Source organism: Mercenaria mercenaria, chromosome 2 (assembly GCF_021730395.1).
Source record: "Mercenaria mercenaria strain notata chromosome 2, MADL_Memer_1, whole genome shotgun sequence".
In the NCBI taxonomy this organism is placed as follows: Eukaryota; Metazoa; Mollusca; class Bivalvia; order Venerida; family Veneridae; genus Mercenaria; species Mercenaria mercenaria.
Window position 1 is genome coordinate 92,066,437 of NC_069362.1, and position 24,438 is coordinate 92,090,874.

The 24,438-nt window shown below is 36.2% G+C and overlaps 2 protein-coding genes across 2 annotated transcripts; both read left to right on the plus strand.

Annotated features, from left to right (window-relative positions):
- Positions 1-3,078: 3,078 nt before the first annotated feature.
- On the plus strand, positions 3,079-6,861 carry LOC123562370 (uncharacterized). Its single transcript, XM_053527268.1, has 3 exons — positions 3,079-3,407; positions 4,307-4,626; positions 6,134-6,861. The coding sequence occupies exons 1-3, from the start codon at positions 3,079-3,081 to the stop codon at positions 6,859-6,861; spliced, it is 1,377 nt and encodes a 458-aa protein (XP_053383243.1).
- Positions 6,862-10,212: 3,351 nt separating this feature from the next.
- Positions 10,213-16,060, plus strand: LOC123525283 (uncharacterized). Its single transcript, XM_045304200.2, has 2 exons — positions 10,213-10,948; positions 14,533-16,060. The coding sequence occupies exons 1-2, from the start codon at positions 10,510-10,512 to the stop codon at positions 15,084-15,086; spliced, it is 993 nt and encodes a 330-aa protein (XP_045160135.2). The 5' UTR covers positions 10,213-10,509; the 3' UTR covers positions 15,087-16,060.
- Positions 16,061-24,438: the final 8,378 nt, after the last annotated feature.

Consider the following 24,438-nt stretch of genomic DNA (forward strand, 5'->3'; position numbering starts at 1 on the left):
AATGACATAACTGATTTCACCATGCTCACAAATAGCACATAACAAACAGTATACTTTTTTTCAAACTTTGTACGTAGTACAGCCATGAAATGTGCTAAATGTTTATTTGACTTTTAAAAGACCAAGTACCAGTTCTTGATGTTGTTCAATTGGGTTCAAAACCATTTCCAACAATCTTATTGCCATATATGACTGACAGTCACTAATGGTAACAAATGTTCACTCTCCCTGGCAAGCTTAGCAACCTAAGTGGCTTACCAGTACACTTTCATAAGGAACTGACAACTCTACATTCGTATGAACTGAGGTAGATTGCAAATGGCCATGGAAGGAATTTCTTCGCTAACCGGATCAAACCCGTGACCTTTGGACCGGCAGTACAGTACATCAACTATTGAGCTAACTAGACAACATATGTGTCCATATGTGTCTGTGGAAAGATGGTTTGTCGGCAAGTAGGGAGGTTGATTTTTTACTTATAACTTCAACATCGATGTGTGACTTCTTTTGTGGATTATTTGTCCTTATCACTCATTATGTGTTCTTAAGCCTAGATGTTTTTCTCAAAGTTGTCCCTTGTGAACCTAGAAAGAAAACTTACAAGCTTTAAGAATCAGATCGAGGACCCTCGAAATATGCTTGACATGGATGTTGCTGTAAGAAGCAGATTTCTCAACCTATGTCATATTCAGCAGTATTTACAGATGGGGGCATGAATGCCAAAAGAGCATTTCAAAGTTACTCTGCATTTAGAAGAAAGTAAAAGGTTTTAAAAGAACAATGACAGCACACTCCACTATTTGAAGGCAATTGTCAATATGAATGATTTTCGGTTCTAGAACTGAAATAATGATTCAAGGATTATTTGACTTGATTCTATGATCTAACTTAAAAACTCTGAATAGATATAAGAAGTTTTCAACCCAGTACCGCCCTTAGTTTTTAAAAATTAAATTAAATTTGAACAGTCATTTTCTTACTGAAAAAGGGACATAACTTTGCCAAAATTAAAGTAATTGTTTTGGAACTTGATGCTTTTACCTTGCTTTACAACCCTGAAGACATGTGAGAAATGTTAACCCATTAGTTTTGGAGATAGCAACTTGCATGCAAACACAACAAAATCTATGCACAAGAAAGAGGGCATAATTAACTTGTCCAAAATAAAGGTTATGGGAATTGATGCCTTGTCCTTCCTTTACATCACTGGAGAAATGTATTGAAGTTTCAATCCAATATCTGAATTAGTTTCCGAGATAGTAACTTTCATGCAAAACTTTAACCAGCTTCTTCTAAGTTTAAACAGTGGGGCATAACTTGGCCAAAGCTCAAGTAAGAGTTATGGAAGTTGATGTCATGTCCTTTACAACATGGAAGACATGTGTGAAGTTTCAACCCAGTATCTGCATTAGTTTTTTTAAAAAAAACTTGCATGCAAAACTTTAACCCCCAAAAGGGGTCTGACTCAAGTAACAGTTATGAGGCTTGTGATATGTTGATGTGACCATATTTTACAGACCCGAAGAAATGTGTGAAGTTTTAACCAAACATCTGCATTAGTTTGGATGTACTAACTTGCAAGTAAAACTTAAAACTGCATTTTCTAAGTCCAAAAGGGGCATAATTTTGTCAAAATACGTATTAGAGTAATGAGACTTGATCACCTGCGGTTAGTTAATGACCTTAAAAGTAAAAATAGGTTTCAAAGCAAATGTCTATAAATGAGACCCATAATTTACATAAGATATGTTCAAGAGTTATCTAACTAGATTATTTTGGTAGGTCTGATGAGTGGAAAGACCTGCTTTAAGTTTCAATTCAATATCATCTGTGGTAACTGAGATAAAGCCTTGATAGTAATTGCACCCAAACTTTTACCAGTCTACCAAAGACGCCATGTTTAAAGTGTTAATGCATTCGGATACGATCACACGGCTTTCCCAGCTTCAGGAGGTGGGTAGAATTCGGGTGACACAACTACTACCGCCCGGGTTACACGAGTTATACTCGAGTAATACTCAGGGTGACTCGGGTTACTTCGAGTATGTATGCCGAACGCGCCCTATAATAATAAAAGGGAACCAACTATTTGTTAGAGCAAGTACTCGTTGTAAAATACCATGTTCGAATTTGAACCAATCAGAAACAAGTTTTATAAATAGCACCAATCAAAGCTCACGCCTGCTTAGGTATAAATATGTAGATGGATGATAGAGTGATCATTCTGTATCAAGCGATAGAAGAAGACACACCGAGGATTCAACTAATAATTTATCCCAGTACTTTGATAAGGAAGTTATTGCAACTACACTGTCAGGGCGGATGAAGTTCATAGACTAAAGAAGAGTTGTAGAATTTCAACATGGTTTTGAGCTATATGGCCAGCGCATAGGAGTTTTACCTTAAGGGTAGTTGAATGCTATAGACGAAAGCAAATATAGGCTGAGCATCGGAAAGCTGAGGCGGAGACATAGGTTTTGGTGATCTACTGAGAAAGTAGGAGAGTTCCAGCTTATAGCCAAATGCCATGGAACGTCTTGAACTTGTCTCGTATTCAATGTTATGTAGAAACTAAAACTTGTGTTAGGTAGTGTACCTAACTACTTTATATCAATATCATTACACTCTGTAATTTTTTTTTTTCTTTATTTTTATGTAAAAATAACTGTTAAAATTTTTGCAAATGTTAATATCAAACATAATGAGTATGTAAAAATTTGAAACTTATTCTTTCTACTTTATAAAGACAACTAAACTAATAGTACCATGGCAAATGGTGGAAACCTCTACTCTTTTTTATCACAAATAATATTGTTAAATGAGTACATGTATCTGTTTTGATAATAACTAATAATTAATAATAAATATATTTTCTGTAATATTCTATCTTCGCGAAGAATCGAATCAGGCAATAAAACATTGTTGTTTCCGTAGGAGTTGAACGGTGTTCTTTTAATTGTATATTTTACTTGTAACATGAAAACTCATGGCATTTAGAATTGTTCATTACTTTACATGAAGTTATACAACTTTAGCTAGCGATATGTTATATAATAAAATGTTAATATATGTATTAACATGGAGGCAAATGCAGATGTACCAATATCTATAAACGACTCTGACGAGGCGTTTGACAACTGTTGCATTCCATGTTCAAGGAATGGCGCAAATAAAGAAGCTACGAAATTCTGTCAAGATTGTGGATCGTACATTTGCAGTCAGTGTGTAAATGGTCATAGTAAATTTCCATCTTTACAATCACATCATATTACGGATGGACCGGAGTGCAGTAGTGGACAAGAACTATTGACAGAACGTTGTAGCATACACCACGGACGGATTTTAGACAGATACTGCAAGGACCATGATGAAGTTTGCTGTGAGGCATGCGTTACCATCAAACATAGGTAATTGTAAGTTTTCATGTTTAGAAAAGGTTTACATTAAACAACAGGAAAGCTTTCTGGAATACACATGTATTATAATTTTTTAATGTTATGTAAAGTATTACAGATCATTCATACAATATACTACTTTGACATAAAAGCAAAATCATAAGCATACAGGTCAAAATGCAATGTGTAGAGGTTCATTTGAATTATAGTTTAAAGCTCTAAATCACGGTAGTTTGTCATCTTAAACAAGTCAGAAATCTTGACTCATATTTGAAACTCATTTAACTTTACGTAATTTTTTCTACACTCTTTGTGTATGTCTGTATCGGGCTCAATAATCAACCGATCTACAGATGTTAAAACACGAAAAAATGCGTTATTCCTGCAGTTACAAAACTGTTATTTGAGAATAAAGAAATTCCGGATGACATTTCAGTTAAAAAATGATCATGTTCGGCCGTTTCATTTACTATCAAAATTTATAAGGAATAACATAACCTGATGTCATTTAGATAACATCATCTAGATGAAATTTTTAGACATACGCTTGCTTGAACATGGGTTTGTGTTTCAGACTTTCATTCAGTTTGTGTTTCAAACTTTCATTTAGTTTGTGTTTCAAACTTTCTTTAAGTTTATGTTACAAACTTTCAAGTAGTTTGTGTTTCAAACTTACATTTAGTTACACACATTATGCGGCTCGAAAGAATAAAATCTGGAAAGAAGTCGCACTAAATCCTAAGGAGTGATATTTCGCCAATTAAATCCGACCTCTTAATACTTTAAACCAAACTAAACAAGATATTTATGTCTAGACAAGAAAATGACACAATGAACTATAAACTGATAATCTATATAACTTTTGATGCTACATTTCAAATGCAAGCAAATGTTGTTGTTTTTTTTTTCAGGTCATGTGAAAATGTTAATGATTTAAATGAATCTGCAAAGAATATTGACGCGGAAGAACACAGCGATACAAACGAATGTCTAAACAAAGTCATTTCACAAATTGTATTGGAAAAGGATAAAAGAAGCATTATCATGAGAATTAAAGAACTCGCAGAAGCCTCTAGAGAAGAAGTGCGGACCAAACATGATAAACTTGTAAATGTCGCTCAGGCTGATGTGAAGGAATTGGAGACCGTTTTGTCAGTGTCTGAAGAAAGTTCAAACCAGTTAAATACCAAAGGCCTAAATGAAGCACAAATGTTTGTAAAGATCAAAAATAGTGAATGGGTAGTCCGAGATGTGTCTGCATCAGTAGACAACCTGTCGACTAATTGGCAACATATATGGAAGGGAATCTCCGCCAGGACATGCATGCTGCTAAATGACATTGCTATGTTATTTACTTACATATGCGTTCTGCAACATTGCAATTGCATTTTAGGGAATTTCCGCCAGGACATGCATGCTGCTAAATGACAAATGCATGTTGCCTTGTGTTATTCGTTTTAAACTAAATGCAACATCCATGCGTCTTTGTGTTACCTTCCATCCGTTAGTGGCACATACCTTGCATCTTTCGTCACTGGATGTATGTAAAACGCATATTCTTGCGTGTAAATGGCAAATGCATCCATTCTGTGGCATATTAAAAGGTTTATGTGGACAAGTTCTAAGTGTTTTGTACGTTTTACTTTCTGAAATTGATTAAATCGTTCCTCCATTATATAAAACTAACACATGCAACATTTAGTTGTTGCCCGTTGTTTTTTGTTTTTGATATATAGGTCCCTGTTGTAGACCTTTTCTATGTAGGTCCCTACTAGTATACTATACTTTAAATTCATAAATTCTTAGTATTGCAATGATTGAAATGTATGCAAGGCGAAAACAGTGCTACGTAAGCACTACGCAGCACGAAGTTAATCAAATGCGACTTTAACATTTGTAATATGAAATTCGTAGAAAGCTGGGAACCAGAATTTCCGGCAGTTTCCGTAAAATCAGTGAACCATGAACGGTGTTTTAGTAAAATAGTACTCATAATTTCCAGCTGTCCAGGGACGTAATTTCCTCCGAAAACAACACAAGTATACACGGGTAAGTTTAGACTCTCTCACCGTTTAACCAACGGAAACTACCGAACACGTGAATTTGCTGTCGAGAGTGGTCTCCCGTGTATACTGATTTGCGCTAAAATTTTTGCTTTTTGTTGGTTCCCTGTAATGTTGTAATGCACTACCGCTTAAATTTTTGTTATACTGCAAGTTTAAATATTTATTAAGCCGTGTGTTTTAGTATATCATTTTTTGCAGGGAAATTGTAATATAAACAAGAACAAAGTGGTTGCAAGCATCACTAATGTTAAATCCAAAAAGCAGTAACAATCAAGTTATGAAAATTTCGGAATATTCACAAGTCACAACGTTGTTGATAGCTCTTTACATTCAGTAGCAACAACTTCAAATACGCGTAAGAAAACATAGAATACAGTTAGTAATAGCATGAGTATACATTTCAATATTACACTAAGCAAACAAAAAGGTTAAACGCACTTGTCAATTACATGCAAGAATAACCGATATTCATGAATGGACTGTTTTCTTAGCATTAAGAAGCATTAAAGATGAATTTCTTGTAAGGCAAATGTAAGAAACTAAAATGCAGTTGCAATGTTGCAGAACGCATATGTAAGTAAATAACATAGTAATGTCATTTAGCAGCATGCATGTCCTGGCGGAGATTCCCTTCCATAGGAGATTGTGTCATAACTGGTATTTGCTTACTAGAAAATGACACCACTGTAGTCGCTGATTTCAAAAATAAAAAAATAAAAATACTGGATAAAAGTAATGAGATAGCAGATTGCATAGTATTACCTGGATCCCCTTCATCTTTGTGCAAAACTGAGAACGTGGAAGTAGCAGTGACACTTCGGACAGAGAAGAAGGTGCAGTTCGTATCCTGTGGTGACACATTATCATTGGGAGCATCGTTCAACACGGAACAGAGGTGTACAGGTCTTTACTTTGATACAAAACATGATGAACTGTATGTCTCCTGCGATAGCTGGTCACGTAAATCAAAGATTTGCGTATACAAGAGAAGTGGGGACATTCTTAGGATCTTTGAAACAGACGAAGATGGAAAGAGTCTGTTCTCATATCCGAAAAATATCATCATGGAGCCAATTACGGACATGGTATACATTGCAGATGAAAGAAATGGGGTCATTGCTTTGAACAGAGATGGTAAGAGAGTATGGACATTTAATGATCCAAAATTACGGGATTTGAACGGGATTTGTCAGCTACCCGGGAATCATATGCTTGTTACTGGACGTACTTCGAAGAATTTAGTTCAAATAGGGGATGACGGAAAAGAAGTAGGTGAACTCCTTAATGCGACAGAAGGACTAATTAATCCATATACTGTGGTCTGTGATAAAAGGAAGTCTAGAATAATGATAGGGTGTGAGTCGAATGAAATTAGTGTTTATGCATTACGTCGGAAGTAAATAGCATACATTGTACTGTATCTGAAACACAGAGGATAGTACTTTCTGCGTTAGGCTCAGTAGTTTTCCATACCAATGTACATATAATATTCAAAACTATATGCTCTGACAGCAATATTTGCACCCAAGTATTAAACTGTTCGAAGAGCATTAACGTTTAAAACTTGATGTCAATACAGAACTTTATACTGAACATGTACACAGACTATGTCGCTTCTGGACACGATTCTCTCTGCTTTAAGTATATATAAGGTGTTTATCTTACAGTTATTTATATAAACTGTCCATCTGGACGTTATTACATCGAATGTACATATTTTTTTCGTCTGCAATATCAGATCTTTGGAAGTCCATGGGTGACTTGGTTTGTCGCGTGTTACTCTGGTTTCATTTGATATGCCCAGTGCCGCCAACAGTCCATTGTACTGTTTTGTCTTGTTTTTTTTTATTCAGCAGAACTGAAACGAAGGCTGTTCATATGAAGTGGAGAAAATGTTTATATATTCAAATATAGTTCAGTGAAATTATCTTTGCATGGGCATGGTATATATGGCAAAAGAGAATGAATGTGGTATTCCTGCATTCAAGAATACAATGTAAGTACAGGTAATGGAAATTTAAATATGTTACCTGGTTGCGGCGGCTGAAAGTTTAAATAATCCATGTACATCAGTCATGAGCTTCGAATGAATGTACGCATTACGCATTTACACAGAAAATAATCCAGCATATATTAATACATGCAAATTTGATTGGTTTGATAACTTTCTTATTTCTGGACGAAACGTGTAAGTGTAATAATAATAATAATAATAATAACTTTATTTTCTGAAGGTGACATACTAAGTGTACAAATACAGATATTTTACAACTTATTTCCAGTATGGCCTTCAACTGATATACATTCACACATACACACAATTATACAGTCAATTTATAATTTAACATTTATACAAAAATACACATATCAGAATTACTTAAATTTTCTCGACAAATACGTCTCAAATTAAAGAAGTCTTAAATAAACGTAATGTAACAATAACTATGTTTTAAAAGAATTACCATGCGTCAAAAAGATTATACATGACAATTAAGATACATACAAAAAAGAAAGTCTGTCCCATAAGATAATAAATAGCTCCAGATTTGAATAATAAGATAGTATGAATATTATTATTATTGGAAACGAGTACAGTAACATCAATTCAACAAAATTCTTGTAATTACAAGTAATTAATTGCTAAAAACTATTGTAACAAGAGAAAATTCTTTAAATTATGCTTGAAAGTAGTTATATTATTATTATGAAGTTTAATGTAAGAAGGAAGTGAATTCCATATGAGTGCAGCTTTGTAGCTAAATGTTTGTTTCAGGTAGTTTGTTTTAGGTTTAACAATAGAAAGATCCATGTTTTCGATTGGGCGCAGACTGTAATGATCATTATGAACAAAATGTAGTAAATCTGAAATGTATATAGGACAATCTCCTGTTTTACTTTTGTACACTAATAATGAAATGTGGTATTTGCACCTGTTCTCAAAAGACAGAAGTTTTGAACTTTTTAATACTTCATCAAAGTTGCTACACTTTGATTTTGTGATTATTTTTATGGCGCGTCTCTGCAAAGATGTAATTTTATCAGTGTCCGATTTGTGACAAAGTCCCCAGACATTGCAACAATACTCCATGGTTGACATAATTTATGCGTTGTAATACAATATTTTCATCTCATCTGTTAAGAAAAATGCAATTCTTCTAAGTAGAGCAATTTTTGAGTTTAGTTTATTGGCCACGGTACTAACGTGGGATTGCCAAGACAGAGTGTCATCGATATATACACCTAGAACTTTCGAAGCACAATATTTTTCAGATAGAGCAATTCCTATTCGATGATCATGGTTGCGATTCAGCTGTTCATTTATTTTTCATTTAAAGGCCTTTTTTTGGTGTTCATGCATATGTAAACCTTGTCTTTTATATAAAACGCACATACTGTTGTCATAAAACCGATGTATGGCTTTATTCAATGAGTGCGTTATTCTGCAGGGTTTATGCGTCGGGGCTGTATTTTAATGTGTGCATTAAAAGGCATAGTTTACATACGCACAGACATCCCAAAAATCCTATATTGAAAGAATATTTGATCTTGGCTGGAAGAGGATGAATTATGCGCCCTATGCGGCTGCATTTGAACTATGTAAAGCGCCTTTGAACGTGAAATTGATCATGAAAAGGGCGCTATATAAATCTGGTATAATAATAATATTAATAACAATAATAATCTTATAGAATCAGGAATATGTCAACGACGGTAATATTTAAACTCCGGTACATTTTATCTAAATGTGTGACCATATACCTCAGATAAAGTAGTTTATATGTTCAAGTGGATAACAATTGTTTTTATGTGGTGAACATGTTTATCTATATATCAATCATTACCTTCATTTCATTGTAACAAAGAAATGATTATTTGTTTGTTTTATCTTCAGTATCTTATTGTCTTTTTTTTGAGTATCAATCATTTACACATACATGCACTGCAATAGGACTTCGTTTCTGTGAGGCTGTGGTCCCTGAATTTGGCTATTGTTGTTTTCCAACATGACTATACGCTTATGCAAATATTATTAAGGGGACGCATATTGCTACATTCACAGTTCATACAGCAATGCAGAAGTGGTGCATATTCAAGAAATCGATGGTGGGAAAATAAAAAACATATTCCTAAACTGATATAATACTGATGGACACCTGTAATATTCAGTATTTAGTGGATAAGGATGTGGTACTATGAATGTAATAGGAAAACAGAGGTGTTTGTGAAAGTACATTCAACACAAAATATTAAGCTTTTGTATAAGGAAAAAACAGGTTTTTTACAATAACAGTGTTCCAAATAATGTTGAAGGGATGAGATTTTCTTTCTAACACACCAGGTTTGCTTAAAGATGTAAAAATTTAACGCCACGTCAGTTCACCTCGGGATGGACGCCATATTTCTCATTGATAAAAAATGTAAACAAAAAAATCAGAGGGGGATTAGCATTGCAAGGGCATAACATGACATTCTACACAATGAATACCTTAGAACAGATATCTAAGATGCTACACAGGTCAGGCGGGTTAAATGCATAATGTCGATCACTTGAAATTCATCTTGAAAAGGTGGTTAATTTTAGTTTGTTTACATGGTTTTTAATTTTCCCACGACTTCTCGGCGATTCACTGCAAATGTATTACTGCGCCGGACGAAAGGTAACTCTAATAAACAACGGGAGACAACTTAGGTGTCAGCACGTGTCCGATTTTTAAAGAAAACATGTCGATGATTATAATTTCTTATCAAATAATAAAAATTATTTTGCATAAAAATAATTCCGTTTATTTTTGGAGAAATATACTGAGATATTCGGTCAAGCGGTCAGCTTATTCACGCACGGCTGGTCGCAAAATTTAGATTTGTTTCCCGGTTTATTCAATGTTACTTTATACAAACATGAAAAGGAACCAGGCGGGCAATCAAGTAAATCCGATTCACGTGCAACCTTTTCAGTTGAAAAACTACATTCGACGAGTACGCTAGCTAGAATCTACTAGAAATTACACGTTGACAATTATTTTTGTTAATTCCAACGTTAACGAATTATGCCACGTGGTGTAAGAGGGAGACTTCGCGGTCGTATCCCAAACAGACAGGTAAGAGCTCATCCACAACCTGCTAACAACAGAGGAAACAGAGCTCGCTCACCGGACAGGGCGCCGGTTCAGGCCCCGGCACGTGCCGACGACAGACAGGAACCAGATAGAGTTTTGAGAGGCAACAGGGCACGCCTTCATGTTCCGCCACCGGTACAACCACAAGCGAATGTTGCTCAAGGATTCGAACCGGAAAATCCGCGAGCAGATGGGGCCGACGAACAGGGAGATTATCCACGAAGGAATGAGGCCGATGAACAGAGGGGCAACAGGCGGGGCACCCCGCCTGCTGCGAACGCCGAACGACCCAGACATAGCCGGAAACGAGGGCGAGATGAGCTGGAGCTGGACGAAGTCACAGAACATCCACTGCTGCAGAACGATGCGGGTAGGTACCAATTTATTGATTTTGAACAGTTAATGCAGGAGTCCCGAATTATAGATAGGCCTACAGTTGGTCCTACCAGTAGCAATAGTAATGTTACAGGTAATACTAACCCTCCAAGATGTGACATTACGCACGGGGAAAATGCAAATATTTTAAACCTTCCAGCTGGTTCTACCAATGAGACCGGTATAAATATAAATTTTCCGTCGGTCCGCCTCGCAGACGACGACATAGCAGCCCACGTGCCAGCGTCCTTGAAGCAAAAAATTTGTAAAGGGGAGTACGTTAATCTTTCTTTATTATTAAAAGGGGCAGTTGAACTCGCAGAGTACTGTAATGGCACTGTATTTAAACTGAACGCAGATGGGTGTATAGAAACGTCACAGCGTGAATGTAAAGAAAAGATTGACGACATTGAAAAATGGACCAATGCTTTTATCATTTACACGTCCATATATTTATCAAATCACGCCGATAAAGTATATGAAATGCTTCATTACATGTTCAACATTAGGGAATGCGCAATTAGGAACAATGGGCTTAGCTGGCGAGAATACGACCAACAATTCCGCTTACGCCAAGCTATCTCCCCCTCGCCGTGGTCGAAAATAAATAATGAGCTCTGGTGGCGTTGTATGCAACTCCGTCCTACACTGAGAAATGCAGTGAACCCATTCAGGTTTACTTGTAATGACTTTAACAGTGGAAATTGCACCTGGCCTAACTGTAGGTTCTCGCATATATGCACTAGGTGTTCGGGACCGCACCCGGAAGTAAGATGTGTAAGATCAGGGGCGGCAACTCCGGTCCGAATGCAATTTCCACAGACTCAAAATACATTTCGCGGGAGACCCTTTAATAGACGCGGCTCGTTTAGAGGCCCAAGAAAACATTAGTACCAATGCCACAAAAATAAGCGATACATTGCGGGGCACCCCGTCAGTACCGCTTATCACTTCAAACATCTATAGTTTAGCTAAAACCCCAATAAAAATTTCAGTTTTAAAACAATACTTACGGTTATATGACAAAAAAGAGGCCGAATTTCTGCTAAATGGTTTTACAAATGGCTTTCCTATTCAATATACAGGCCCAAGATTACCAAGAAATGCAAACAATTTACGTTCAACTGCACTGAACCCTGAATTGATAAAATCTAAAATAAAGAAGGAAATTGAAGCAGGTAGAGTAGGTGGCCCATTTTCTGAACGGCCATTTCCAAATTTAATTGTTTCGCCCATTGGCCTTGTGCCCAAGAAAACTCCTGGGGAATACAGGATGATTCACCACCTGTCGTATCCCCAAGGTCAATCTGTGAATGATTTTATCGATCCGGAAGTATGTACAGTGCATTACACTAGCTTTGATGAAGCGGTCAAAATGGTCCAAGAACTAGGTCAAAACTGTAAGCTGTTCAAAACGGATATTCGAAATGCATACAGGCTTATACCTATCCAACCTTCAGATTTGAATTACTTGGTTTCTGTTTTGATGAAAACTACTATTTTGATAAAGCTCTACCTTTCGGCGCATCCATTAGTTGTATAACCTTTGAAAGATTCGCAAGGTTTTTGGAATTTTGCGTAAAACAAAAGCTCAAAACCGGGGGCCTAATTCATTATTTAGACGATTTTTTGGGGGGTGAAAAAACGTTAGACAGGTGTACCCAGGCATTAAACATTTTTGAGAACATTATGTCAGATTTAGGCGTCCCATTGGCGGAGGAAAAGACCGAAGGACCCACAGAGGTACTAGTTTTTCTTGGCTTGGAGTTGGACTCAATTAACATGCGTGTAAGGATACCTTTAACAAAAATTCAAGAGGTTATACAAAAAATAAAAGAAATGCTTCCCCACAATAAGACAACTCTTAAACGGATGCAGTCCCTCATAGGGTCACTGAACTTTTGCTGCCGCGCAATTCCTATGGCTAGGCCATTCTCACGCCGTTTAATTGATTCTGTATGCGGTTTAACTAAACCCTATCAACATTTAAGACTCAAAAACATGATTAAGTTAGATTTGAACATGTGGCTTACCTTCTTGGGCGATTTCAACGGGATTTCAGTATTTCATGATAAGTTCTGGGTCTCAAACACTGATATACAGCTATATTCAGACAGTGCAGGTGGTGAGGGTCTCGGATTCGGCATTTACTTTCAGGGTCATTGGTGCCTAGCAAAATGGCCTCTCAACTGGCATAAAATGGGTATTACTGCAGATATTACAACGTTAGAACTCTTTCCAATATTAGTAGCGTTGTTTACATGGGGCTCGGATTTGAAGAATAAAAAACTGAAATTCAAATGCGATAACATGGCAGTTGTACATATCCTCAATAAATTATCATCGAAATCAGAAAGGGTTATGTGCTTGGTCAGGTTAATAACTCTGCAATGCTTAAAAATGAACATTTGGTTAAAAGCGGAACATGTTCAAGGTTGTCATAACGACATATGCGACTCCTTGTCCCGTTTTAACTTACAGAGATTCAGAGAGTTGGCGCCAGAGGCGGACCCCGAACCTTGTCAGGTACCCGATTTCCTGTAGCACGTCTTCAATACAGAGCTAGACAACTCCTTAATACAGCGGTCGCACCAAATACTTTAACAACATATCATACGGCATTAAACATGTTCGAAACATTTAGGTCTGATTATAACCTACCTAAATCCTGGCCAATACCTATATCGCAGATTGTGCTATTTTTGACAAATTGTTTCGAGAAAGGTCTCTCACCAAGATCTGTCACAACATATTTGGCGGGCATTAACTATTTTCACAAGTTACAAGGATACTCAGATCTTGCTCAAGTATTTATAATAAAAAAACTTATTGAAGGTTGCCACAGAAATAGAAAAACCCGTGACAAACGCGCTCCGTTAAGAAAACACGTACTTGAAGCAGTTTGTAACGCATTGCCCTCCGTTTGTTATGATATCTATGAAACTAAGCTGTTTACATCATTATTCACTCTAGCATACTTTGGTCTATTTCGGGTCAGCGAATTAGTCGCAAATCGCGCTTATCAGCGGAGTAATACACTGTTACGAGAGGATGTTTGCCTAACTCAGAACGATAGCTATATCCTCATCAAACTTAGGCGCTATAAAACAAACCAACGAGGAAACCCCGTTCTATTCAAAATACCAAAGCAAAAGGAAGCGATAAATATATGCCCAGTTCGTAAACTTCTTGAGTTTTTACAAGTGCGGTCGGAAAGCCAATATGCTTTGTTCTGTCACCAGAATGGAGCGGCAGTCACGAGATCGCAATTTACGCATGTCTTGACAAAAGCTATTTACATGGCAGGCTATAGTACACTAAATCTGAGGTCACACAGTTTTAGGATTGGAAGAGCGACTGATCTCGCAATCTTAGGTCTCCCGTCCGAGGTTATTATGAAAATGGGCAGATGGTCGTCGGATTGTTACAAATTATACATACGCAATATTCCAGTGTAGATTTTACTTGGTTTAATGATCTGCCCGCGCTCTCTTTGTTTAATTGGTCACAATAAGTTACTTATAGTCATATAATATCACCTCTATTCAAGTTAAAATACATTGAAATCTTACATTTTAGACGTATGGGTTTTAGGGGATTCTATTCCCTACTGGGCCGGTGTCCGTGCTGAGAAAACCGGAAAACCTAACCTGAGACTTCAGGATATACAGATAGGCTGGTGGGGTGTGCGAGGACTGGGTTGGCAAGGATTCAGACATCAGGTGGAAGCTCAAGTTCTCCTGTGCCTGCCACCAAAAATGATAATAGTAAGCCTAGGTGGGAACGATTTAACTAACATTAAAACCCCTGGAATTAGAGAAATTATCCAAAGGGAAGTTTCCTACCTAAGGGATGCTCTCCCAAATACAGTGATTGTTTGGATGGATATCCTTCAACGGCGTGTATGGAAGGGTGCAAGGGATGGGCATAAAACTTTAGAACAAAAAAGAAAGCGTTTAAATCGTTTGGGCCGTAGAATTGTACTGGAGTCCGGAAATGGTGATGTCATAATGCCTGACATCGACAGTAGCACCAACTTCTACCGCAGTGACGGTGTACATTTAAATGATGTTGGATTGGAGTTCTACCTTGATTACATTAAAGATGTCATTTCTAAACACTGTTCAACTTAAATAAAATAGAAGTAACATCTAAATAACGTTTATCGTTTTGTGTTTTCTTCTGATACATGTATACTAACCAATCAGTTAGGTCCTCTATTATATAATTATCAAAGGCTTACCAGAATTTTGGGGGATAAATTGAAATGCAATTTATTGTGGCCGAAAATTCTGTCGACTCGGGAGGTGATCGGACGTACTTTATAAGACGTAAATTTCTTAATGGTAAATATTTACATACACTTTCAATATTTTATTAATTAAAAACTCGAAGTCCGGTTTCGGTAAAAGTTCGGGCACCCGAGCAGAACGGAAACTGGAATTCGGGCAATAGAAATTGTTCGGGTCAGTGGCAAGTGTCGTCTGTTGCGGTTTACGGAGTGTCTGTATATAGATTCCAACTTTCAAATAAGTCGGGTGTAATTGCATAGGTATTGTCCTAGTACTGAGGTAATACCTACATAGCCTTGCTTGTGTCTATCTTGCCTTGCGTCCGTCGTAGCCTCGCTTTGATAACTTTCCCGACTGGTATCTAAAGGTTATTGAACAGTCTCCTTGCATGGATTTGCTTAGCGTAAACCAATGTAAATTTTGCCTTGCGTCCGTTGTAGCCTTTACATAGACGGCGGTGTGTGCTATATCTTGCCTCGATAAATTTTGCTTATACGGGTATTTCATATTAGGCAGGTGCGTCCGGTCTCCTTCCGGTCGACTGAAAAACTTACCTTTTCTGAGTGGCCACAACATGCCATTTCTTTAGTGATAATAAGTCAGAATATACTTAAACTTTACTTAAAATTCTGATATGATCTCGTGTATTATCGCAAACTTATTATTGTTACGTCTTAAATGAGATAGTTGATCAATGTTCTGTAACTTTCTTTGCAGGGCACCCTGCAATTTTAGTAAATAAATGGTTATTTCTAATTTTAACGTTTGTTTAGTTCTATATTTCGAATGATAAAATAATGAATCCTATTCAGATATTCATCTTTAATATTAGAAAATTATTAATTTCTGTGGACATTTGTCAAAAAATATTACCTACAGTGGACTACTTTGCGCATCAAACTGGTTTCCGCTTCAGTTGTGAGGCACTTCCGTTATACTTTTGACAACAATAACGAAACACAAAATGAATCAATAAAGACACTTATAAACCGACTGCTACTTAAATCAGTGTAAGTAAAGTTGTTGTTACAACATTATACATGTTCGTTACGTTATGAGATAAAGTTTGTCTTGAACTGCATAATCCATTAACTACGTTTACATGATATTACATTTACAACTTATTTGACCCCATTTTTTTACGTGAATGACAGCATTCTCGTGCAACTCGTGCAAACAGAGTTATGAAAAGTATGGTGGAGAATTCAAGGACAAATTATAAATGACATTAAAATGAGGATAACTGTATATTCGTCCAGTTTTGATCATTGACATTCCTGCTGTGTATTAGTAACTTTTGTGAACAAGATTAGAATGTTGCTTTTGCACATATACACATTGATTGGTCCTCGCAACCAAATTTCATACCTTATTTTAGGGATTTTTAAGACAGTACATTTTCAAAAGTTTGTTGAATGTGTTTTGATATTTAAGTGCATTGCAGTTCATGAATACCAAGTTAAAAATTAATAATGGCAACATTTCTAGGCCTTTATTGTAAGCCACTAGACTTCTGTAATGATAAATGTTTAATGTATTAAGGGGAATATACTCTTTTAGTTTTGTAATGTGGCATTCCTTGACCACCGTATCTTTTCTTATGCACTACTTTGTAAACAAACTAAATAATGTGTTTTAGCTCACATATGCCAAATGAAAAGCAAGACAGTGAACTAATTTCACATTCTTTCTTTAAATTAGAATCTGTAGGACATTGATAAATGTTTGGACAAAGTGAAGCACTATTATTTTCGCACCAAAAAAGTCTTAATTGTTGACTTTGAATGTACACAAGAAGTGTTATGTAATTCAACAATAACTTTCTTGTTTCAGTTTTTCACATTTTTATTTTAGTGACTCAATCCTTTGTGTACTTATAACAGTTGAAACAGTATTCATTTCATTTACCAAAACCTTGTACTTTTTTTGCAGGTAAATTTTATAATACCCCACCCACTTTTTTCTAATTTCAAAGTATGCGTCCCCTTAAATGAGAAATATATCATGGGGTACATCCTTATCCAAATAAGCGAAAATTAGAATAATAAAATTTAAATAATCTCCCTCATCATAATTGTGTGTGGATAATATCATTACATCTTATATTTAAAGAGATGTAAATAAATTGAAATGCAATATTAGTATCCGAATTGTTAGCTTTATTTATTAATTGTTTTTTTTATATATATTTATTATAAATTGTAAAATACATCTGCCTACGTATTTGGAGAAAGGCTCGAGCATAAAACAAATCTTTTATTACAATATAAAATCAAATCTGCGACAGGTGATGAACAATTGGGCCTAATTCTCACGGGAATACCAGTTACCTTTCGTAAAACTGTATTCCTAAACATGGCATGTTTTATATATATATATATATATATATATATATATATATATATATAAGGAGAGGACTTAACGAACGTCTTTGCAGATCCTGGTTATGTATACAGCATATTCATCATCTACCAGTGTTGATACAGAGCGATCAGATCCACAGAGAGAGACGAAAAGGACCAGACAGAGAGAGAAGTTTTAGATATAGGCTAAGGCTTAGCCTAAATCATTATGAATAGACAGTTATGTTCTTTAATGTACCCGGGGTAGAGCATCGATTCACACGAATTTCTGTTTCCAACTAAGAACCAGAACTGTCGTCTTAGTTGGTTTGGAGACATAAACTGATCGATGTGTCTAGTTTTAATTTTTTAGAGAGATGATTTCTGTTTCAAAGAACTCGTAAGCCGATCATATGTATAACATACTATGCATCAGTTCAATTTATAACGTAACAGTTTACAACTTTTGGACATAGTCCCTGAGGAGACGGATAGAACAGACTGAAAAGGCAGGGACTATAATGCTCCACCACTCCCGCAAAGCTTTTTTGATAATGCCATAGTTTTAAAAGCACAAGGATAATTGTGCAGAGGTCAGTTTGCTAAAATCATAAAGGAATACAAAAAAAAAACCTTTCACACGTGGTTGGAGGCGGGGTTCAGATTGGGAATAAACAGGTCGAATCTGCAACTACAGGTACTGTTTTTTCTATTCCTTGTTGTCTAAAATGGTCTTCACCATGAAACGAAGCTATTAAAGATGATAATGAAATCTTCTTTAATTACCTATGTCTTTTTTATTTATTTGAACCATTGTCGTACTAATAATACTCGTTGGTTTACAATTTCAGACTTCAATACACAATAGTAATCTGAGGATCATTATACAAGCCTATGGAACAGCAAATCAACCCTGTGCCGGGTTGGACATGCTCAACTACACAGAATAGGTCACACCAGGGGCCGGTTGTTCGAAACTTTAACCGACTGTTAAACTAACCGCCTATTAAACTTTAATTCAAAATACTTAACTTGGTGAGAAACACGTACTTGTATGATATTTTAATTTTATTGTAAAGAGTTTTCATTGTTCATAATTTTTACATTATACATTTGTTTTTCAAAGTCGTCTGAAATGCCGAAAAATAACTCAAAAAGTTAATCAACAGTTAGCTTAATCGCCTGTTAAAGTTTCGAACGACTGGGCCCAGGTGGTATCTTACCAGTGTTACCACAAAGACCATTGTCAATCTCGGATAGGCTGATTTAATGCCTTGTTAAGTGGTATTCCAAACAGCACACTTGACGAACTGCAATATATATATATATATATGTTCAGAACACAGCAGCTTGCTTTATCACAGAACGTTTGTTTGTTTGGTTTGGGTTTAACGCCGTTTTTCAACAGTATTTCGGTCATGTAACGACGGGGAACGTTCCGTCACAATCTTATTACAACAGTACTGAAGGAGCTCCATTGGTTACAAGTGAAAATGTCGTGGTCATATTTTTCAGAGATTTGACAGATTCTTGTACAACGTTGGTTTAATAAGGATGTTATTTGATTTGTTAACAGTGTCACAGATTACATACAAAATAGCACAGATACTGGCATTATTTAAGAAAATACATGCAGTCTGAGTTAACACAAAAATATAGGTTAATTTTCCGTTAGTACATAACCTAAACTGGAACAATGTTCACACTAACAGAACTGTTGCTGTGAGCTCTGGCATGTCAACATACATTTGTAACATTCTAGATACAGTTCCGTAATGCTTATAAACAACAGGGGTAACATTTTAATGTTTTTGTTTTCTTCAATCGTGTTTCGAGGTCATATAGTGTCTATGCAGCTTAATTTTCAAAATTTAAGTTGAAGATGGATAGTGATTTAAACCAACTATCAGCACCTTAGGTAAATGTTCCAGCTACAACCTTTTCTATGAAGCCAGGAAATTTTATTCATCCTTTCGTCACTTCTGTATACAATTTGTTCATCCAAAGGAATCCCTAGAAAAATACTGATTGATAATATCTGGGCCTTTGAAATTCATTTACCTAATCATTTTAGAAAATTGTCTGGCACTTGTCAATTTTCGTTTGCAGACCATTTTTTGATCTGCTACAATATTATGTGCACACTACGGCTACATGGCTTACATTTCTCTGCATAGAAATCATGTTGGTTATATTGACATCTTGTACAATATAGCCGTTTCTTAAAAGACTGGATGCAGTGGTCAAGTGGTAACACTGTCTCACTATGAAACCTGGGTTTGTGAGTTCTATCCCCCACTCTTCAAACCAAAATAACAACATTGGGAAAGGAGTCCTGTGTATGGAAACTTCACACCTGGCATGGTAAAGAACCAGGGAAGCTTCTGGAATTGGAGCATCTTCTGTATCTTACACTATCCTCCAACTAAAATAGTTATCAGACTTGTGGAGGAGTTGCCCATGATGAGTCGCCTATAAATAGGCTTAAATGGCATATAATATATATCACAGGTGGAAGTAACCTATCTAGGATACAGTATGGGTCCATGAGCCATATACACTTCAATTTATTACAATAATCGGAATTGTCACAGGGGCAAAAAAAAATTCAAAATGACTTTTTGGCATTTTTTCTCTCAGAAAACATTATCATTGTAATAAATTTAAGTGTATAAGTGTATATGGCTCATGGGCCTGTACTGTATCCTAGATACGTTACTTCCACTAGTGATATATATAAGCCTCTTCCATATTTAAATTGTTCTGTGCATTTTATAAGTTACTCTGTACTCTGTCCATGCAGTCTACATTTAAAAAGTTGTTCTGTGTGTTTTGCACATTGTTTTGAGCATTTTGTAAGTTGTTCTGTGCAATTTGCAAGTTGTTATGTATATTTATAAGTTGATTTGCACATTTTTAAAGTTGTTTTGTGCAATTCATAAATTGTTATGTACATTTCAAAAGTTATACCGTGTGTTTGCATGTTCTTCTGAGCATTTTACATTTTGTTCTGTATATTTCGCAAGTTGTTCTTTGCATTTAACAAGTTGACTGTTCATTTTACAAGTTGTTGTGAGCATTTTGTAAGTTGTTATGTGGATTTCTTAAGCTGTTATGTGCATAATTTATCCAATAAATGTGGAAGAGGACACTATAATAATGCTACAGACCAATTTGTTGAAAATCCGTAAAGGTATTTCTATATTTAGCTCTAGCAGCCCTTAAAGGAGCAAAGTGCCCCAAATTTGAACACATTCTAGAGAAGAACTTACAGTGACACAACTGACTAGGTTTGATGTCCATTCATCAAGCGGTTCATGGAAAGAAGTCTTTTAAAGGTATTTCTACCTTAGCTACAGCTGCCCCTAAAGGGGTCGAATGCCCCTGTTTGAACAAAACTGTGAGAAGACCTTATAATGATGTTACAGACCAAGTTTAATGAAGGTCCATTAAATGCTTAATTAGAAAAAATTGTTTCTGGTATTTCTATTTTTAGCTCTAGCAGCTCCTAAAAGAAGTTGAGCGCCCCCTTTAGGACATATGTAAGAGAGGACCTTATAATGATGCTTACAGGTCAAATTTGATGAAGATTCACTAAGTCATTCAGTGGAAGTCATTTAAATGTATTTCCATCTTTAGTGGCCCTTTAAAAGGGACTGAGTATCCTTATTTGAACACTAGATGCCCACGGGCAACATGTCGAGCCCGCCAGCTGTCAAAAGGACTAGGAGTTGCACATGGCACCCTGTCTCATTGAGGCAAACATTTATGCCAAATAAACAAGAGCTGTCCGCAAGACAGCCAAGCTCGACTATTCGAAATATTGTCCCAGAAGCAGGAAAATATTACCAAAAATGTTAAATATCAAAAGAGTTTTAAGTTTAAAAGGGGACATAATTTGACCAAAATGCATATCAGAGTTATGGGACTTGCTGCTATCAACTAGTATTATAACCCCGAAGACACATGTGAAGTTTCAATTCAATATCTGCATTAGTTTTGGAGATAGTAACTTGCATGTAAAACCTTAACCAGAATTTGTTAAGTCCAAAGGGGGCATAATTTTCCAAAAATACATGTCAGAGTTATGGGACTTGACCCAGTGAGGTTGGTTATTGACCTAGAAAAAGAAAAAATAAGTTTCAAATCTATATGCCTTATGTACTTGCACGCAAAACTTTAACCAGAATTTTCTAAGTCCAAAAGGGGGCATAATTTGGCCAAAATGAAGGTCAGAGTTATGGGACTTGCTGCTATCAACTAGTTTCATAACCCCGAAGACACATGTGAAGTTTCAATTCAAAATCTGCATTAGTTTTTTTTGGAGATAGTAACTTGCATGTAAAACCTTAACCAGAATTTTCTAAGTCCAAAAGGGGGCATAATTTACCCAAAATACATGTCAGAGTTATGGGACTTGACCCAGTGAGTTGGTTATTGAACTAGAAAAGGAAAAAATAAGTTTCAAATCTATATGCCTTTTAGTAATAGCTGTATGTACTTGCACGCAAAACTTTAACCAGAATTTTCTAAGTCCAAAAGGGGGCATAATTTGGCCAAAATGAAGGTCAGAGTTATGGGACTTGTGGCTATCAACTAGTTTTATAACCCCGAAGACACATGTGAAGTTTCAATTCAATATCTGCATTAGTTTTGGAGAAAGTAACTTGCATGTAAAACTTTAACCAGAATTTTCTAAGTCCAAAAGGGGGCATAATTTGCTCAAAATACATGTCAGAGTTATGGATCTTGACCCAGTGAGGTTGGTAATTGACCTAGAAAAAGAATAAATAAGTTTCAAAGCTATATGCCTTTAAATGATAGCTGTATGTACTTGCATGCAAAAACTTAACCAAGGTGTGACGCCGACGCCGACGCCAGGGTGAGTAGAATAGCTAGACTATTCTTTGAATAGTCGAGCTAAAAATGATTGCAAAAAGTTACAATATAAGTTATTTATAGTAACAACAAAGGGAAGTAAATCTTTAAAAAAAATCAAAGTCCACACAAAAATCCTTACCAGTAGAGATAGGTCAAAATACACCTCAAAATTGGATGCAACATGCATATTGTACTACAGAAAAGTGGTCTTGATTTTTCCCTACGACCAGTAATAAAAAAGTTACAATATAAGCTACTTATAGTAACAACAAAGGGAAGTAATTCTAGGTTCTTGCACATGACACTCCGTCTCATAATGGTGAACAATTGTGCCAAGTTACATCAAAATCCCTCCATGCATGAAAAAGAAATGCTCCGGACAAAGTCATTTTTGTATCTGACCTTTGACCTCTAAGTGTGACCTTGACCTTAGACCTAGGGTCCTGGTTCTTGTGCCTGACACTCCGTCACATGGTTGTGAACATTTGTGCCAAGTTACATCAAAATTCCTCCATGCATGAAGAAGGAATACTCCGGACAAAGTCATTATTGAATTTAACCTTTGACCTCAAAGTGTGACCTTGACCTTTGAGATAGGAACCTGCGGTTTGCGCACGACACTCCGTCTCACTGAGGTTAACATTCATGCCAAATATAAATGAGATTGCTCCATGCATGTCAAAGTCATGGTCCGGACAAACAAATCCGGACGGACACACGGATTCACACTTGGACGCACGCACATACACCGAACAGCCATTTGGACAACTATGTCTTCGCTTCCGCAAGCGGGCTGGACAAAAATTGGGAGACTTCAAGAGGAACTTATAATAATACTACAGACCAAGTTTGATGCAGATCCATCAAGTAGCTCATATGAAGTTGTTAAAATGTGTTTCTATTCATAGCTATAGTGGCCAATGAAAGGCGCCAGTCGTCCCCATTTAAACAAACTTGAGAGAAGACTTTATAATGATGCTACAGACCAAATTTGATGAATATCCATTATGAGATTCATGAGAAGTTGTTTAAAGGTAATTCTACTTTTAGCTCTAACAGTCTCTGAAAGGAACCAAGTGTCCCCATTTCAACAAATTTATAGAAAGGACCCTACAACAATTCTAAAGGCCAAGTTTAATCAAGATCCATCTAGCTGTTAATGAGAACAAGTCCTTTAAAGGCGTTTTTCATCCATTTTTTTTTTTAGCTCTAGCAGCCCATAAGAGGTCAAATTAAACAATCTGAACAAACTTAGGAGAGAACCTTGCTAGGATGCTACAGACCAACTTTGGTGTAATTCTGACGAGAATATCTTTAGGTAAATTGCGGATGATGGACACTGTACTTTCCACCTATTCAAATAGCTCACACTGAACCTGTGGTTCAGGTGAGCTTACAAAACGCCAGCTACTCACTCTAGTTAAAAATTTAATCACAAATACTCTGCAAAGAATTAATCAGTTTCACTTGCATGATCTCTCAGGGAGTACTGATGCTGAGAAAGGATGCTATATGTGACTGAGAGATGTGTTTCTTGTAAGCTGTTTATTAACTGTACATGTCAGTGCTGGAAATCAAGGGCAAAGTTTTAACCTTGACATGGGAGTAAATCTAAGTGGAGTAGGTTTCAGTGACTGTCGCCAGAGTTGCCCAGTAGTGAGAGCCCTGAAACTGTTTTAACACTCTAGTGGCTTTACTTTATACCTGATCTATATGAAACATTTTCAGAATATTGGTTGTTGAGAAAGTTACTGTATAAAATCCATCTACTAACTGGGTCAGCAGTGGTAAAAAACATTCACAAGGTTAAATCATAGAAAACCCTTCTTAATACTGTACATGCCATACTTTTCTACACGAACTGTATGAAACATGGTAAAAATGCTGTTCTTAAAAAAATCTAAGCAAGTGTTTAATAATGAAGTGGGTGAATACTTCTTCCCTATTCAAATACCTCACTTAAGCAAACA